Source organism: Sciurus vulgaris (assembly GCF_902686455.1).
Source record: "Sciurus vulgaris genome assembly, chromosome: 18".
NCBI classification, from domain to species: Eukaryota; Metazoa; Chordata; class Mammalia; order Rodentia; family Sciuridae; genus Sciurus; species Sciurus vulgaris.
In genome coordinates, this window is record NC_136479.1 from 1,270,770 (window position 1) to 1,289,435 (window position 18,666).

Genomic DNA, 18,666 nt, shown 5'->3' on the forward strand with positions numbered 1-18,666 from the left:
GTTTCTTCCAGGAAGCCTCACCTTTGGCTTTACAGTAACACACACAATTTATATTCTCTCCTTTTTCAAAGCCAAACTTCTCCTCTGGACTCAGTATATAATTCTCTCCTCGTTCCAAGTCCCAAAATCTACAATGGAAATAAGACAGCCCATGGAGGGGCCTTGTTAGTGGCTTCTGCCTCTGCTTTGAGGGCTGCAGAACACTTAAGATCAGGAAAGAGATACACTCTTCAGACTCCTGGTATAGAGAGCTAATATTACCTTTAGGACTACCTTATATCCTGTTTATGATTAAAGAGAGCAATTGCTTAGCATATTAGCTCACAAAGAACACAGAACCCCAACTACAAGTAGCAACATTAGCGAGGTCCTAAACATCATTTTGTGTTAGAGTGGCAAGACAAAGGAGACCAAAAATGCCTAATTCCATTTATGCCAAGCTTAAAGAAATAAGACAGGGCTGAGGCAGGAGGACTGCTTGAGCCTAGGAGTTGAAGATCAGCCTGGTCCACAGAGTGAGACCCTGTCTCAACAAAACAATTAGTGATGCCCTGAGCAACTTACTAAGATCCTGTCTCAAAACAAAAAATAAAAAAAGGCTAGGGATGTGGCTCAGTGGTTAAGCACCCCTGGGTTCAAACAAACAAAAAACCAAAATAATAATACCCAGGCAGCAGTAGACACTGGGAACTGCAGGAGAACAGTGTGGGCTGGTAGGACTCCTGGGGCCACCATGGCATGTGCATTTTTTTTATGTATGTTACTCCCCAGGAAAAGTCCACTTAAAAGAGTCTGTTCCTGAGAGAATTGTCCAGAAGTGTGCACTGAAAAGACGAGCTCTCACCTGAGAACTGCTTCCCCTGTGGCTGTCACGAGAAGGCTGCCCTCAATCAAAGCAATGTCTGCTTGGCGACCTCTTTTCCCGCTTAGCTTTACCTGTACAAGAAAAAAGCAACCTGAGAAAAGCACATGACTCCTGCAGAGACCCTGTTAGGCTGGAACCTGGTCTTCAGTGATTTCATGGAGATTCACTCAGTGGAGGAATCACAGGGCAAATGATGAAAACTGAGAGGTATCTTTGGTTTTCAGTATGGATAGGCTGAAGCAAACAATGACTCATCCGTGAAATGATGGCCACCTAAAGCATGCTGCGTGGCAGCAATCTCTTAAGAGTGATTATCAAGTTGAGCTGGGTGCTCCCTGCTCACTCTCAACCTCACCTTCCCAGCAGGTGGTACCATCCCCATTTTGCAGAGGACAAACTTGTTCATGGATTGCCAGCCAGTTCAGTAGCTGAGCAGGGCACCTGAAGCCAGGTGCTAGAGTGAACTGTCTTTCCCTGAAGTTTCTGTGTTGGAACCCCAAACACCAATGTGACTCTATCTGTAGACAGAGCCTTTTGGAAGCAGTTAAGGTTGGATGCCTAGAGGTGGGTAGAGACCCACCCTGATCTGATGGGACTGTGGTGCTCATCCCCACCTCCAATGTGCTCTCTGCTCTGCCTTGCTTCTGTGTGAGGGCAAAGAAAGACAGGGCTGTCTGCAAACCAGGAAAACAACCCTCACCAGGACACAAGTTGACTGGAGTCTTGATCTGGAACCCAGAACTGGCCTAGAGTATGAATGAGAAGTATCTGATATTGAGCCATACAGTTTGTGGCCCCAACTGACTCCAGATCCATATGGTTCAGTGGCCATGTTCTCAGCTGCTATTACAGCATGACCAAACTCAGGCTGACTTACAAAATAATTAATCTGTGATCTACAGGAATATGTCTAAAGTTCAGCATTATCCATGGAGGATGAATTTCTAGTCTAAGTCAATGAGCCACCTGGAGATGATGGCAGCATCCTCCTCAGTGAGTTGCACATGGTGGATGAGCAACCTCACACAGAAGCACATGGCAGCTGCAGGGATGGCTCTAGAGCCCACACCATGCTCTGTCCTTCATGGACATCTTGGTATCTTTCAGGAATCACATAAAAACACCCCTACCCAACAAAGTAACACACACACAAATTGGGTACAACAACGTCCATAGGCAAACCACAGACATGAAAGACTGTGTTATAGAGCATGGTCCACATACACCAGGTCATGGTGATCTGGTTTTTCAGACATTAAGTGAGCTTCTGCAAAGCTCTTTTTCTGGAATGGCTGGAAAATGGGGACAATATCCCAGGTCCCACCTAACTGTTGTGGAAGATGAATGAGATGCTACAAGGTGGGTGGTATTATTCTTTGTCACACCTGAAGGCCACGGGCTGTGGGCTCGGCAAAGTAGCCACACTGTAATCCTAGTGGCTCAGGAGGCTGAGGCAGGAGGATTGCAAGTTCAAAGCCAGACTCAGCAACTTAGCAAGGTTCTAAGCAACTTAGAGAGATCCTGTCTCTAAATAAAATATATAAAAGGGTTGGGGATATGGCTCAGTGGTTAAGTGCCCCTGGGTTTAATACCCGGTACCAAAAAACAACAACAACAAAAAAAACCCAAAATAAACAAACAAAAAAAACCCAAAAAACAAAAAAGGGAGTCCAACAACTCTCCTCACATATGCCCAGAAACACTGGAAAATCTTCCATTTCCTTCACCTGTGTGGAGACTGTCCTATGATAAAAAGTGACACTAAATAGCTAGGTTAGCTGCTCTGGAACCAAGATGACAGCTGTTTCAGTCTTGCTTACCAAGAAAGAAAAGGGCAAAATAGGCAAGAGAATCCAGCCCCTGCTCTTTAGCATGCTGACAGTGAGATACCTCTGGACGCCACTCTGCCACCTACCTTCATCACCTCTTCAGCTTCGCCCTCAGGTGTTACCCTGAATAGGAACAACAGAAGGTTCTCTGTGACCACTGCCAGTGCCTCTCTCTTCTCAATGTAGAACAGCATCTGGATGGAGCTGTCTGTGGATGCCACCTGTGTGGTCTTGCCCTTCTCATCCACGTATTGAACTGTCCCTAGAGACAGAAGTGGGTCACTATACTGGGACTTCTGGTGTGTCTGTTTCCATGACATTCATGAGTCGTCATTTCTATCTACTTAAGAACATTTTCAAAATAAAACAACTTCATAAGAATTTAAAATTAAGTATTTGCATATAATCTTGTGGCTACTATCTCAGAAATAGTCTCTATTCCACTGGTTCAGATCTGCCTTGAGCTGGACTGTCAATCTTCTTTCACCACTTTCTTGGGGTATTTTAGCATCTGCATTGCTGACCTGTCTGATTCTGTGGGATTATAAATCTTTTTTCAACTTCGTCCACTACAGGTGCACTTGCATCCTCTAAACCGAGGCCCTGAACGATGATGCTCTCCCTGTCCTTCCAGGCCTGCACTGCTGATGTGCTGTCTGCTGTCTTGCTGGGCACTAGTCTTATCCTCCTCAACTCTTTCTGTCAGTTGTACCACAGTGCCCCCTTTTCCCCACCTGGACTTCCCTTGCTCTGGCCCTGCCCTGGCCTCTGCTCCAACACTGGCCAGCATATTCATGGGTCTCCTTTTTTCCTTCTTGGATATCTGAGCTTGGTGGGAGATGGTCCTTGAGAGTCTCAGGATTCTCTGGTTCATTATTGCTGAGAGTTTTCTCACTCTCTTGGTTCCTTACCTCACTCCAAATAGATAACTTGAGTTCTCATTGAATTGAAGAGTTCAAGGTTATGTAGGCTAATGGTAACAATAACTAGTATTTGATAGTCACATGTGTGGTAGGTTTGATTTTAAGGACTTTTACAGGTAATCATGAGGTAAAAATTAATATAATCACAATCTGCTATACAGAGGTTGAGGTACATGGAATAATAGCTCCTGGTAGACAGATAGGAATCTGCCCCCGCTCCGGAGATCGGCTCCTCCACAGCTCTGCACGCTTCCTCTTCCAAGTGACCAGCATCTTTCCCTGAATGTGCCTTGTCCCACCCCACTTCTAGGCTCTCCTTCCTGAGGGGCCCTCACCCTCATGCCCCACTTAGGTGACCCCTTTCTGCCATCCACTGTATGCCCACCTGGATGTCCCCTCCAAGACTTCCTCAATTTCCCCTCTCCATCAGCTCCGTCTCTACCTTCTAAGTTTATAAACCCCACAGCTCTGTCATAGCCACCTGCTCTCTATTCATATCATGGTTAGGCTATCTGGTGAAATCAACAGTAACAGATTCCCTCCACCTCAAGTCAGCCACCCCATGCAGCTCTCATCTCCTGCGCCTCTTCCAACAACAGAGGCACAGTGCAGCCTGGTGTGACTCTCGAACTCCTTCCCCTTTAGGGTTCAGTCTTGGCTGGGATGGCTGTATCCCTGCCTACACCGAGGAGGAGCTGCGCTGTAATCAACAGATGGTGCTTAATGCTGACCACTCATGAGGGCTGGCTGTGGCTGCCAGACAGAATCAAAGCCCAGCCCTATTCTGCTTAGGCCTCACCCCCAGGTCCTAGCAAGTACCTGGCATATGGTAGGTGCTTGGTAACTATGCAGACTGCATAACAGAGTTTTTCAAAATCACAAAAAAGTCTTTTCAAAACCAATGCTTCTGGTGTTGTGCAGTGTGGAACTGTTGATTAAAAGCTTCTGTATGAAAACCCTTCAATGCAAATTACGCTTGTCTCATCCCTGTCAGAGCAGAGCAGTGTTCTCAGAGAGTCAACTGGTGCAATACAGCACCCCAAGAGGGGTGTGCCCAGCTTTCATTATTTCACCCCAAAGTACCACCATCAGTTTAAAATCCTTGTCGAACACCCCTAAAACATTGAATCCTAGAATCACAACTGCAGTTCCTCACCATCCATCAGACTGACAAAGAACGATAGGCCCTCTTGAGACCCTATCTTCAAGAAACTTCCGAAGCCGCTCTTCCTCCAGTTAAACATGTCCAAGGCTTTCTCATCACCACTCACTGCTGCCTTTGCCAACTGAACCAGGTCCCTGAGGGCAAACACAGGATACAGTGGTCAGGAATCCTGGAGTAACAGGGTGCTCGGGGTCAGGAGTCCCACACTCACCCAAGATGAAGATGTATGCCTAGGTCAGGTGGGAGCCTCACACTTACTCGCCAGGTGGGGGAAGCCGGAAGATGCAGTGCGTGAGGTGCTTTCCATACTCGTGCTTCAGCAGGGGCGTGCCCTGAACTCGACCCCTTTGATCCAACCTCCAGAGAAGCAGGACACCAAGCTGCAAAAGGCCAATAGCATGTGTGCAAGAAACATGTCTGTCATGCAGAGTGATCGGCTGAAGGTAAATGGCAGAGCAGAACACAGGCAAATTCCTTATCCAAAGAAATCACCAAACTACCATGAGCTCCATAAAAATTTCAAACTATTCAAAAGTGTTTAAAGAAGCAGAAAATTTTCTCTGCACCCTCTCCCAACTCACTCTCTAAAAGCTACCCACTGGTACATGTTCAGTTTTTACAACAAACAATTTTGGAGTTGACTGAGTTATTGAAAGATGACACAATGTAGAAAATCCCGACACCCAGACTCCCCTATTACTAGTACAGCCCATTTCTCAGAATTAACAAATACACACCATTATGCTGCTATTAACTAAAGCCCACGCTTTAGATTTCCCCAGCTTTCCCAAACTTTTTTTTTTTTTTTTTTTTTTAGCCTGCCTGGGATCCCATCATGTTCAGTCCTCACACCTCCTCTGGGTTTCTCAGATGTTCCTTGCTGGCTGATGACCCTGCTGCTCAGCTATGGCATAGGATGCCCCTCCACTGGAATTTGTCTGATGTTTCCCTATGACTAGATGGGGGCTGTGGGTTTTAGGGGAGTGCCCTCATATCACATAGTCAACATGGCTCATTGCCATGGGAGTTAACCTCAGCAGCCTGGGGGAGCTAGTGTCCACAGTGGAGTGACCTGCCTTCCTTTCCTGTGCTGTTTGGAAATAAGGCACCTTGTGTAGCCCTTGCTCAAGGAGTGGGAAGCCCTGCTTTGCCTTCTTAAGGGCAGAGTACACAAGTTATTTGGGATTCTTCAACATGGGATTTGTTTCTGTTCTACCATTTATTTACTCAATCACAAATCTGTATCAGCATGGACTCAAGGGTATTTTACTACTTTGCTTATTTTGTTGTTCCAACTGTTCTAGATATAACCTCCAGGAGCTTTTCCAGTTGGCTCACAGGAGTCCTTTTGATATGTCCCTATCATGGAGGGTTTTGCAAGCACTTCTTGACTTTCTGGTGCTCCAAGATTCCAAGATTCTCTAGGCTCAATTTCCCATCCCAGCACTGGAATTAGCCATTTCTCCAAGGAGCCCTCGCTCCTTTTATTAGAGATCGGCATGAGAAACCAAGATCTGCCATAAAGAATGATAAAAATTATGGCATTTGCAGGCAAATGGATGAAATTGGAGAATATCATGCTAAGTGAGATAAGCCAATCTCAAAAAACTAAAGGACGAATGATCTCACTGATAAGCGGATGATGACATATAATGAGGGGTGGGAGGGGTTAGCGTTAGCATTAGGGTTAGGGTTAGGTTTAGGGTTAGGCTTAAGGAGGGGGGCAAGAATTGAGGAAGGAAGGACTGTATGGAGGGAAAAGAGGGGTGGGAGGGGTGGGGGGAAGGAAAAACAGAATGAATCAAACAACATTACCCTATTTAAATTTATGATTACACAAATGGTATGCCTTGACTCCATGTACAAACAGAGAAACAACATGTATCCCATTTGTTTACAATAAAAAAAAAAAAAACAAAACCAAGATCTGGGTGTGAGGCGTACTATATTGTTCAATTTTGAAGTTATCAAATATCAGATCAATATCACAGGCAGGTGCTAGAGAAGTCAAAGTGTGGGAGGAAATGACTACCCAAATTGGTCCAGGAGGGTGGGGTGACTGGGGGATGTGAGTTAAGCTCTGCTGAATGGAGGTACTCCAGTCTGTACCTTCACTTCAATGCCCAGCATTTCCCAAGGGTTCTCCCAGCTCAAGACAAGCAGACATTTCAACAGGTGCAAACTCTTCTTCCCACCTTCCTTTCAATCAGCACTGACTCTAATATCCCCAAATGCTGGCTGACATCACCTTTATTGTAGAAAGGACAGGATTTTCAAATCAAGTCAGCTTTAAAAGCAACTTATACTCTGCAAGATCTAAAACAGTGTGCAGCATGAGTATACAGATAATATGAATAATACATATTATCAAAGTGATTATTCTTGACCTGACAGTTTTAGGAAGGATAAAAATCCCACTGGTTTTGTTTATAATGCTTGCACAGTAACGAAACAACACAGGTAAGGAGAGAAAACAAAAACGCACCTTCTCCTGTGCCCAGCCCCCTCTAGACAGGAGCTCTACAGAAGCCTGGTACATCACATGCAGCCTCTTCCGAGATGTTCGTCTGCTCTGTTCTTCATGCAATTTTCCCATAACTGACTTCACATTCCTTTCTCTCATGCTCTATTTTTGTGGTCCAATGGACTGAACCCAGAGCCTTGTGAATGCTGGGCAAGTGCTCTATCACTGAGCTACATTCATGGCCCTTTTTAAATTTTGAGACAGGGCGATGCTAAGTTGCCCAGGCTGGCCTTGAATTTATGATCCTCTTGCCTCCACCTCCTGAGTGTCGGGGATTATAGGCATGTAGCACTGTACTTGGCTAGAGACCTTTATCAGTGCATTAATCTTCTGGCTGACAGTCTGACCAGGTCCCTAAACATGATTAGACACATAGCATTTTGGATTTCTAGGCTGCAGCTTTGGGAAAAAAATTGTTGCATGCCAACAGTTGGAGCATCTATAACTAAGCTACATGAGCAGGACTAGGGACTCTTGTATAACTGAGGAGCATGTCATTGGAAGTGGGTGACTCTTGGGTACTATAAAAACGACAGTGTCTGGGGCATTCACTCCATCTATATGAATGCAATTTTCTAGCAAAGTTCATTTAAAATGTTACAGACATACCTTTACCATAGAATGGGAACTTAGAATGAAAATTTCAAGCCTTGCTTCAAATATAAAACAAAAACTGCAATTACATCCAACTAGATCAGCTGAACTTAGGGACTCATATTTCAAATAATTTGGTCTTCGCTCTCCTTCAGCATGTCTGTAAGTGTGGTGGGGGATGTAGACAATGGTGCACTTACCCTGTCCCCAGACACCAGGCAGCTCCCACTGGTGCTCCACCTGAGAATGGTGATGTCGACAGTGTGTGTTGGGGGCACTGCGTGTTGCTCCTTGTCCTGCTTGTTAAACACAGTCACTTCTCCAGTTTCCCAGCCAATAGCCAGAATTGGCCGTGTTGGGTGCCAGCACAGGGAAGTGACCTGGAAGGATCTCTCAATGTGCGTGTCCGGCACATGCTCACCCTATGTTGGAGAAGAGGTAAAATTCCATATTGTGGATGGTGACAGTTACTTCAGGAATTTCTGCCTGATTCTGGCAATGACAAGAGTTGAAAGATCTGAATAGTTAAGGAAATGTTGCCTTGCCTTTGGCTGAGCTACCCCAGCAGAAGGTAACCAGCACTGTGACACAATGGTGAGCTAATCAAGGAGTGTGGGCCCCATACAGCTGCTGCCTGATGCCAGCAAACACTCCCTGGAGTAGGAAATACTGGGTTCCAACAAAACTACCTCGATAAACTGGCAGGTCAGTGGGCAAAAGCTGTTGCCTCAAGATTCTCAAGCAAGTTTCAGACACAGGTGCTTGAGAGGTCAAGACTGCTTTGGGAATGGTACTAGCAGCTATGTGCCATGTTTACACTCATTCTACCAAGAGTACAGTGGTTCTCCAAAGGTTCTGTAACATGTTATGTCACTGCTCTGACAGCTAATGGAATGTGTATTTTATATACTCTTGTTTTCTGATTTTTGTCATGGTCCAAAAAAATCTTTCTTTTGAAATCCTAAAATTTTTCTTGTGTCACTTGGAAACATAAGAAGTATATATATATATATATACCCGTATATATATACATATATATACATACATATATATTTATAAGAAATTAATATATATGTGTATATATATATATATATATATATATATATATATTTTTTTTTTTTTTTTTTTTTTTTTTTTTTTGCAGTGCTGGTGATTGAACCCAGGGTCTTGGGATTGACAGGCAAGCACTCTACCAACTGAGCTATATCCCCAGCCCCACAAGAAGTACACTTTGTGAACTAGTTTTACAATAATATATTATGAATTTTCTAAATTAACAAGTCTTATCTAAAATTGCTATAATAATTTTGAAATTTAACTAAATTTATTCTTCAAAAAAAAAAAATGACAATATACACTTGGCCCTGGGGATAGACTGACCAGTAAAGCAGGTGTGGCCCTTGCTAAGTTTCCTGTGGGTGGAGAAGCTCAAAAAAAACCGGCACAAGTTGCAGAGGAACTGCGTGGGTGTGCATGTGTCCTGAGGACAATGCCACCGAGCTACTACCGTCTTAACACCTTAACTGAGCAGAAGGATTAAAGCAAGGTTCTGCAGTGCAGAGAGCAGTTTGTGCAGTGCTGGAAGGCTGCACACTTTGGTAGGATTTGGTGTGTGGAGAAGTGTGATGTGAGAGTCAGATGGAGCTCAGCCTTGGGGGCACTGAGGCAAGGTCAGGGAATTACATGCTCACCCAAAGAGTGATGTAGGATGGGGAAGTGGAAGCAGGGAGTGATGGCTCTGTGATTTCAAGGCAGCTCTGGCCACCATGGGAGAATACAGTGGGGTGGGCCCATAAGGACTCAGCAGCTTGAGTGAGGGAGCTGTACTGCTGTTCAGGAAAGAGGGATGGGCCAATGAAGTGACCAAGAAGTCAAAGATGTGCCAAAGGTTCTGGGGATAGAACTGGAAGAATTTGGCAACAAATTACAAGGCGGGGGAGTGGGAAGTGGCAAGTGTTTCCCAAGTCTCTATTCTGGGTATCAGGACCAAGGCAAGTATTTCACAGGTGCCAACAGTCAGCTTTTGCAGGGAGATGTGAGGCAGAGTAAGGGTACAGGACAATTTTAGTTAAGTTTTGGACTCGTGGAGGTTTAGGTCTCTTTAAAACACCCAAGAGATGCATGAAGGCAGTTAACTTCTACATCAACAGCTTGAGAGGTCTTCTTGCAAGAGAGGTATGTGCAAGTCACCCACTGAGATGGAAACTGAAGTGACCAGGGAGGCCAAGATCACAGAAGGAAGTCAGACAGGATGAGGCCATGAATAAGCTCTGGGGAATGCCACAGCTGGGAAAAGGAAGAAGAGCGTGGAAGGGAAACTCAATTTTCTTTGTGATGTAGGAAGTGTGTTGTACACTGAGAGTGGTGGGAGGAGTTCTAGGAGTTTGAGGAGCTTGTACAAAGTTCCATTATGGGTTGAATTGTGTGTCTTAAAAAGAGATTTGAGTTCTAACCCCTGGTACCTTTTTGCCCTTCTTTGGAAATATGGTCTCTGCAGATGTCAGCAAATTAAGATGAGGTCAGTGGGTGGGCCCTAATCAAATATGACTGGTGTCCTTTCAAGAGGAGAAGAGGGACTGGGGATGTAACTCAAGAGTGTTTATCCAGCTTGCTCAAGGTTCTGGGTTTAAAAAAAGAAAGTAACAGAAGGTAAATAACACATTGAATAGAAGGCCATGATACCAGCAGGAGAAACTAGATGATGTATCTAAAAGCTAAGGGACACCACCGACTTCTAGCAACAGAAGCCAAGACAAGAACATGGTACGGTTTTCAGGGAGTACAACCCTGCTGACACCTTGATTTTAGACTTCTGGCTTCCAGAGTGTGAGGATGAAGTTCAAGTTTATTTATTTATTTTTTGGTACCAATTTTGGGCAATATCCCCAGCCCTGCCCCACCCCCCTTTTTTTTAAATTTAGAGACAGGTTCTCAGTAAGTTGCTTAGACTGGCTTTGAACTTGCGATCCTTCTGCCTGAGTCTCATGAGTTGCTGGGATTACAAGCATGTACCACCATGCCTGGCTTCTAAGTGTTTTAATTCACTCAGTTTGTGGTAATTTGTTATGACAGCCATAGGAAACTACTAGTTTCAAACAGCTAGATAAATAGTCAAAGGAGCTGACAAGTGGTCAGGAGCCAAGACAATGCTAGAGGGCCACAACCATGAACTAACCATGGAATCAGTCCTAAGTATTCCTAAATACATCCCAAGCCTACATGGCAGGGGTGAAACAACTGCCACATGCTAGGATGTTTATAATCTTATGAATCTTATGAACCTCAGGGAGACTTGATGAGGATAAAGCTAGAATAGAGCTCATACGATCACATACACACAAGTGTACACACAAAAATAAAAGAAAATTGAGGCAGGAGCTTCTAAAATCAGAACTACTGCTTCTGCATGCTCACCTGTTCCAGGTAGATATCCACAACGCCCCCTGAGGTTGTGCTCATGGAGGCGACCCCCAAGAATGGATGAACAGGATGCCAACTGATGTGGGAGGGGGACCCAACTGCTTCTGGGGCTTTGATTCGGTGGTCAAAGTAGAGGGCCATGATGAAACAGACCTGGTTGGGGCTGAAACAAGGGGGAAAAATCAACCAAGAACAACTACAGAATTATGAAAGGGAAGCAAATGTGCAATCTGAAGACATCTGGTAACTTAAAATTGCTCCTTTGGACTGAATCAGGCAATTTTAATTTGTTAAAGATCTCTGAGAGAGAAAAAATACAAAATTAGAAGAAAAAAAAATCAAACCTGGTGTGATCCATGGTGTGATGGGAAAAAAAAAAACAAAAACAAAAACAAAAACAAAAAACTTGTGGCCATCAAAGAAAGAATGAAAGCCAGTCAGCACTGAAGACTGCAGATACAATTCTTGACAACTTTTATTCCAGTCTTAAGGACAATTTTTATTTTGACAGCTGCCTTTTAGGCAAAACTTTCAAACAAAATAAAAGCAAACTGCCTCACAGGAGAATACCTATACAGGAAAAAATACTATTCAATTTCAGAAAAAGCATAAAATTCAAGAATATCTTCTAGCTTTGACTCCCAAATGGTAGAGAATGGAAGGATTCCTCTGCTGTTTAGTTGAGAACGCAAAGCCACACCAGCCATGGAGAAGCTGAACTTGATTTGTACATAAGCCTAATCAATTAACTTCTAAATTAATAAACTGAGTCTTTCATTCTTCCTTCGGATCTGGAGGATACCTGCATTAACTGTGTTTCAGGACAGCAGGACAGTGAATGAACTGACAGTCTAGCTACTGTCCACCTTTTCACACCCCGGAGTGAGGGGGACAAGCTAAATGGCAGAGAAAATAATTATTTGTGGGCTGGCTTTCCAACATTTAAAATAATTGCTCAACCTCACACCCATTACAACAGCTCTTACCAGAAAGAGAGAAAACACTAAGTATTGGTCAGGATGTGGAGAAATGGACCCTTGTGCATTACTGGTAGGGATGTAAAATGGTGATGCTCCTGTGGAAGTTTCTCAAAAAGTGAGACACGTAATTACCACAAGATCCAGCAATTCCACTTCTGGTTAGTTTTGTCATAATGATGAAGACTTATTATGGTGCTTGAATAAAATTAAAGCTGGTTTCCCCACTACTTTATAACACACAAATGCAAGGAAGGGTCATTAAACAAATTCCTTCCTGCATGGTTCTTTTCCAGAGGATCCCTGCTGTACCGTTTGTTTTGAGACAACCTCATTATACTGCCCAGGCGGGTCTCAAATTCTCACCTCAGCCTGCCCAGAACTGGGGCTGGCAGCCCATAGAGCCCTGCATACACAGAAGAGCCCTGGAGATGGGAACCCCAGATGCAAGGACACTGCTAGTTGTGAGAAGGGTTACAGGCCACCTAAATGAGCCCATTTTTACACAATGCATCATTGTTCATCATTCCTTTCATCTTGATTTTAACAAGTTTCTACCATAAGAATCATCTGTAAAAATTTTTTTAAAAAGTTACTAAGGTAAATTCAAGGAGGCAGATGCTAAAAATAGTTACTTAATGAAAACCTATTAACACCCTCAGTTCAGAAACAAGGACTTACACTTATTGTCTAAAAAAGTAGTTCCCGGTATCTAGGGTATATAACTAGCAAATGCGTAACTTTGGGCAAAAGGAAAAACATGCCACTTGTTGTAACCAATAGACTCCTCTCAGCTACAGGTCCATTAAACCAACTTTTGGGCAAGAATCAGCCAAGGGGCGCGTGGTAACAAAGCTTGAGAAACATTACTCCTGGGTGACAGTGTGCTAGAACAAGGATGGGCCTGCGTCGACTTTCAAGGGCAGGCACCCGTAGGCACCGTCCACCTTCCCTCCGTAGGGGAGCGCAGGGTCACTAGCTGCATCTAAAGGACATATTGAAAAATTCAAGGACAGTTTGATAGAACGCGGTCCACTCAGACCGTAGGGATCGTTTTAAGTGGCCCGACGATTGCCAAAGGGCAAAATGCTTTTCGCTGCTCTCCTGTTCACGCGGATGGCACTGCCCACTCCACATCGCGTCTGTTCAGAGCCACCTATACAACTCGGGGTCAGCTGGGACCATGGGACCGAGCCCGAGGTGAGAGTCCGCGCCAAGGCTCCCCTGTTTCCACGAGGGAGCGGGTAGGGCGCGGCTGGGGCCCGGCAGGCCCGCCCCGCGTGCTCTCACCGCCGCTCGGGCCCACTACCCGGCTCCATCACTCACCTCGCCCCAGCCGCCGCGCCTTCCGCGTTGCCAGGACAACGCCGCGCTTAGGAGGCGGAAGCAGCAGAGGAAGCGCGAGCGCCGCGGCGGCTGCCCGCAGCGCGCGAGCGGCGGAAAGAGCCGAAGGCGGTCGGTAGTACTCGGCGCACCTCCTGCAGCAGTTCGGCCCCAGAGCCACAGCGCCTGTCAGCTGTGGCCGCTCTGGGATGGAGGGGGCGACCGGGACAGTGCCGGCCCGGGACGAGCAGCGTCCTGTTCCGCGGCTCTCCTCGAGCGCGACCCGTTCACCCTACGCGGGCCATCGGCCAGCCTCTTGTGGGCTCCGATGCGTCACCTCAGAACGGAGGGCGCGGGCCAGCGCCTCACCGCGACAGCCCAGCTTGCGGCCCACGCCGTTCCCGCCGGTGTCGCGCATCCAGTGCGTCAGCGACGCGCGACGCCTGAGGGAGCTCTGGGCCGTGCGCACCCCAGCGGCGCCGGGCCTGCAGACCGCCGGCGCCTTCGAGAGCGGACGCAGCAGCAGCGGTGTCCGCCCGGAGAACGGGTACCGAGAGGCGCGGACCGCGCACGTACGCGGCGGGGGGCGTCCTATTTTTTTAAGCTCCACTTTGGTAAACACTAGAGTTTCAAAAAGTTTCCTTCATCACCACGGTGAGGAAAAGTGACCACCAGCTTTGCGGTCCTAACCTCGTTGGTCCCAGCCCAGCTTCGCGCGCGATTCAAGACGCTGCGCTGAGGCAGCGTTTTCTTCTCACGCATCCGTCAACACGGCCATGGCCAATCACAGCCAGGCCTCTGATCCTATTGGCTGTCGGTCCGCCAATCGAAAGGGACGCAAGGCCCGCACGAGCGCGAGGCCGGCGTCACAACATGCTTCTGGTCTCGGGTCCGCCCTCGGAGCCCGTGCGTGCGAGCGAGCGCGCCCACCGCTGGCCAATGGCAGTCCTATTGAGGGGGCGCGCCCGCTAGAAAGCTTAGGCGTGCTCGCCCCCGCGCGCGACGCCCGCCCCGCCCCGTCGCCGTCTCCGCGTCTTCGGCGGCCGCCGTAACCGGAACTGTGTTGAACGCGGCGGGCCGGGCCTCGGAAGCCGAGCGGCGGCAGCAGCGGCGCTTGCACCCCGTCAGCCGCGGAGCGGACCTGCGGGGCCAGCGCCGCTCGGCGACCGCGTCCGACGCGCGGCTCCTAGCCCCGCGCCGCGGTCTCGCCGCTGCCGGCGCTGCCGGGCCCGGCCCGTTCTGCGGGCGCCCGCGGAGGCCCGGGGACCCGGGGAGCCAGTCTGCCGCGAGGCGTGGATGACGAAGGTGACGGCAGGTTGCGTTCGGAGACCGCAGAGCTCGGGGGCCGTGCCGTGCGGACGCAGCTCGCCCCTCGGGGAGGCGAGCCTCCGCCTCGCGACGGGACAAAAGGGTGTGGGCCGAACCGGGCCCTCGGTGCTGGCGCCTGCCTCCGTCAGGAAGTGATGGAGTTCGGGGACCGGCTCGCGCCGCGTCCCGGACGCAGGGAACGGTCCGCACGGGCCCGCCGGGCGCGCGACTGGTGTACGCCGCCGGGGTGGCGCGCGGTGCTTTGCAGAGGGGGAGGACGGTCCCGAGAGTGGCGTCCGGCATCCTGGCCGACCCGGAGGCCTTCAGGACTCGGGTTGGGCCAGGTGGAAAGGGCGCGGGGCCTGTGCAGTGGAGTCCTTGGTTCGGGTACGTGTCCGGCATGGTTCTGCTCCGTGGCAGGGCTCTTTGAGGTCGGTTGCCATGGATGAACACTGCGCACCATTTTGGGAGGTACCGAGTCGCGGCGGTGTTCCCGGTGCGGCCGACGCCCGAGGTTTCCCGGAGGCCCGCAGCTTGGTGCGGCGCGGTGTCCAGCGGGCCGAGGGCCGTGTTCTCCCTCCTCGCGCGCGGGGTGCTCTGGGCGCTGACTGCCTGCCCCGCGTCTCTGCCCTCTGGCTGTAGACGTTTTCGTCGCTGCGTTTTACAAAAAGTGTCTCACCTGTCGGCAGGTAGCAGTCGACGCCAGTTTTATTACCGTCCCGTCCTGCAGCTGGACCAGGACGCGACTGTGCTGCACTGCCGGCCCAGCTGCTCACGCCACAGGCTGCACTGTGGGAGAAGCGTTGCGGTCGGCGCGGCCCCGGGCAGCGCGCTCTTCCCGGGAAGCGCTCCCCCCGAACTTGTCAGCAGCTTCGGGCGGAGGCGGCCTCGGCGCGGAGCCCCTCGCGGGCGGACGCCCGAGTACTGCGGGGCCGTGGGGCTCGGCGGGCGGTTGCGGGCAGGTGCGCGCCAGAGCCGGGCGCGGGGAGGGCGGCGGCCGGGCGGCGGGCTGAACAACAGCGGCCGCCATGTTGCGGCCCGGCGGTAAACTTGCGCCTGGCGCCGCCTCACCGCGCCTCGCCCTCTCCCCGCCGCAGGATGACAGTGAAGCTGGGCGACGCCGGCAGCGGGGAGGACGGCCTCAAGAAGCTGGGCAAGAGGGCTGCGGATGAGGAGTCGCTGGAGGGCGAGGCGCCCGGCGGCGACGCGGCGGAGGACAGCAGCGGCACAAAGAGGGCCGAGCCCAGCCCGCGGGCCGACGGCCCCGCGCCCCCCGGAGCGCCGCCCGCGCCCTGCCCGCCGCAGGGCAGCCCGCAGGACCAGCACCACTTCCTCCGGTCCAGCGTGCGGCCGCAGAGCAAGAGGCCCCGGAAGGACGCGCCGGTCGCGGCGGGCGGCGGCGCCAGCGGCTCCGGGCCCCGCGGGAGAGGTAGGCGGGCGTGGGCGCCGCGCTGGAGGGCCTGGGCGGTGGGACGCAGGGTGGAGGCGGGAAGCGAGCGGCCGGGCGTCAGGCGGGGGTGCAACAAAGGGCTGGCTTTCCGCACTCCCGGGGGGCCTGGTAAGCGTGGGCCTCGGCTCAGGGGCCCCGGGCTTGAAGGGGCCTGAAGCTCTGATGGCCGCAAGTTGGCACTGATGCCAACTTGGCGCCACAAGAAGGACCCCCCACTGCCTCAGGGTTAGGGTCAGGGTCAGGGTCAGGGTCAGGGTCGGTCTCAAGAGCCAGCTCTGGTGTTTGTCCTTGTGTTCCCAGGGGCGTAGAAAATATCAATGCTTTTCTGGGGCCCCACCAGAGTAATAGAGCAGATATCATTTTTATTCTCCATGTATCCATACCTCTGGGGTGTCTGCGTTTATCTGTATTTTGGCATTGTGCTTTTTCTTGACTTTTGCTGGCGAATTGCTCTTACTTTTTGTTTCAGAACAAGTTTGTTACATTCTTTATAATTAGCAAATGTGAGTTTCAGTTGGGGGGGGAGTGTTTCACTTAGTTCCTTGGGGAAAATTGATGTTAGTTTATTAAATACTCTGGTGGTCTGTTTTTTTCAGGGGGAGGGGACTGGGAAATTGAACCCAGGGGGCTTTACAACACTTAGCTATATCACTATTTCCCTCTCCCCACCTTTTTTTTTTTGGTGGTCGTGCTGGGCCTTGTGCACAAGCACGCACTGTACCAACTGATTTATATCCCCAGTCCCAGTCTGGTAGTCTTAAAAAGAAAATATTTCAAGAGCTAATAGGTAACTCCTTTTGGAGATCTGTCCCAAATGTGTCTCATGAAATGCACTCATTGATTACTGAAGAGGGCGGGCCTTGGGATTCATGACCTCACTAACTGATCTGATGTGAGCATGCTTTAAGGCATAAGTATAAGGTAACTTTGAATATCTCAGCAATTAAAACTTGCCTCAGGAAAACTTATTTTGGTGTCAGAATTGCTGATTTGTTAGGAAAACATTAGCTTGCTTTACGGGCAGTGCTTGTTTTGTGAAAAGTAGCTTTCCATTGCTGCTTCAGGCACGCCTCATCTCCTCTGGTCTGAACCTAGCTCATATAAGCTCCTTGGGAGCCTTTGGCTGTGGTAGTTTCAGAAGTCCTGGACCTGGAGTCCCTCTGGTGCCCATAGTCCCCATCTCCTTGGCCCACAGACCTTGCTCCCCTCATTTGCCTTTCCATCAGAGAAGTGTCTGCACTGTGAGAGAAACAGTAGTAGGGATGGCTTGCCCTCTGGAAGTGGCTGCTGGGGTGAGGCATGGGGCAAGAGAACACCGATTTCCTGGCTCCCTGAATAGGAGGTGAGCACTGAGACCTCAAGTCCAGATGGAGTTGGTCCAGGTAGTGGAGTGATGAAAGCAGGTTTGCTTTTGTGTTTTCAGCTGAGTGGTTTGCCCAGGTTGGTGCTTCTGTTCCTGATTCTCATTGCAGTGTGGGACTTAGAGCAGAGAATAACTTTTTGTTCTGTTTTTAACTTTAGTAAAGTAAAAAAAAAAATAAAGTCCAAGTAGAGCAGTGCCCTCAGGAGAGGGAAGCTTATCTCCTTCACATTCAGGGCTACTCAGCCAGCTTCTGTCCTGGTCTGCCCTCAGCTCACAGCCTACCCCGTGCCCCCACCAGGGGCCGTTTGGGTATACTTCACCGTGCCCTGAACCATTCCTCATCAGGCTTCAGGAAGAACTCTACTCTGTCATCGCCTTCATCAGCTGTGAAAGATGTCCGGTGTGAATGAGAAGGTGGAAGTCTCCTTGTTTGTTTTTCTCCACACAACTCTGTTTTCCTTCTCCAAATAGACTCTTCTTTTTCCATAAAAAAAAATTTTTCCTAGTATGATTCCAGATTCACTTGGAATTGATAGACACTGTAGCTAACACTTGGTACCTGGCATCTCTAACTTAGCTTTTGAATGGGCATACAAACTGAAGTTTGTTGTTGAAATCTGTGCTCAACCTCTTTAGTAAACTGCAGACCAGAAATGAGTAGATTTGCTTGACTTCCGCAGCTCTGCTACACTGCCAGAGTGACCCAAGGATGTGTTTGAGACTAAAATCCAGAGTTTCAGAGATCATGTCCATAGAACAGAGTCCCCATGCCCTTCCCTGTTGGCCAGTTCATGATCTGACTGACCCTATGCAAACTAGTACATCGCTCAGAACCTTAATTTTTTTGTCTACAAGTGGGGATAATTCGAGCGCCTGTGTACTCCATGGACTGCTTCCAACTCTTGTTTTAAAAAGATGTCTTTTG

At 49.1% G+C, this 18,666-nt stretch overlaps 3 protein-coding genes across 5 annotated transcripts in view; 2 read left to right on the plus strand and 1 right to left on the minus strand.

Annotated features, from left to right (window-relative positions):
- Positions 1-11,674, plus strand: part of TMEM204 (transmembrane protein 204) — a 58,233-nt gene extending 46,559 nt beyond the window's left edge. Inside the window, exon 3 of the mRNA XM_079121025.1 lies at positions 11,617-11,674. Coding sequence (XP_078977151.1) covers positions 11,617-11,624 — 8 coding nt within the window. The 3' untranslated portion in view covers positions 11,625-11,674. The remainder of the gene's footprint in view (positions 1-11,616) is intronic.
- Positions 1-14,317, minus strand: part of IFT140 (intraflagellar transport 140) — a 78,456-nt gene extending 64,139 nt beyond the window's left edge. The window contains exons 1-8 of the mRNA XM_079121028.1: positions 13,622-14,317; positions 11,315-11,488; positions 8,101-8,322; positions 5,041-5,162; positions 4,774-4,916; positions 2,781-2,956; positions 845-936; positions 22-128 (exon numbers count right to left, since the gene is read on the minus strand). Coding sequence (XP_078977154.1) covers positions 22-128; positions 845-936; positions 2,781-2,956; positions 4,774-4,916; positions 5,041-5,162; positions 8,101-8,322; positions 11,315-11,461 — 1,009 coding nt within the window. The 5' untranslated portion in view covers positions 11,462-11,488; positions 13,622-14,317. The remainder of the gene's footprint in view (positions 1-21; positions 129-844; positions 937-2,780; positions 2,957-4,773; positions 4,917-5,040; positions 5,163-8,100; positions 8,323-11,314; positions 11,489-13,621) is intronic.
- Positions 14,318-14,683: 366 nt separating this feature from the next.
- Positions 14,684-18,666, plus strand: part of CRAMP1 (cramped chromatin regulator homolog 1) — a 60,057-nt gene continuing 56,074 nt past the window's right edge. Inside the window, exons 1-2 of one of the 3 annotated variants that reach the window (XM_079121014.1) lie at positions 14,684-14,925; positions 16,026-16,357. In XM_079121014.1, coding sequence (XP_078977140.1) covers positions 16,027-16,357 — 331 coding nt within the window. In that variant the 5' untranslated portion in view covers positions 14,684-14,925; position 16,026. The remainder of the gene's footprint in view (positions 14,926-16,025; positions 16,358-18,666) is intronic. The other 2 variants (XM_079121015.1, XM_079121016.1) reach the window with 2 other exon arrangements.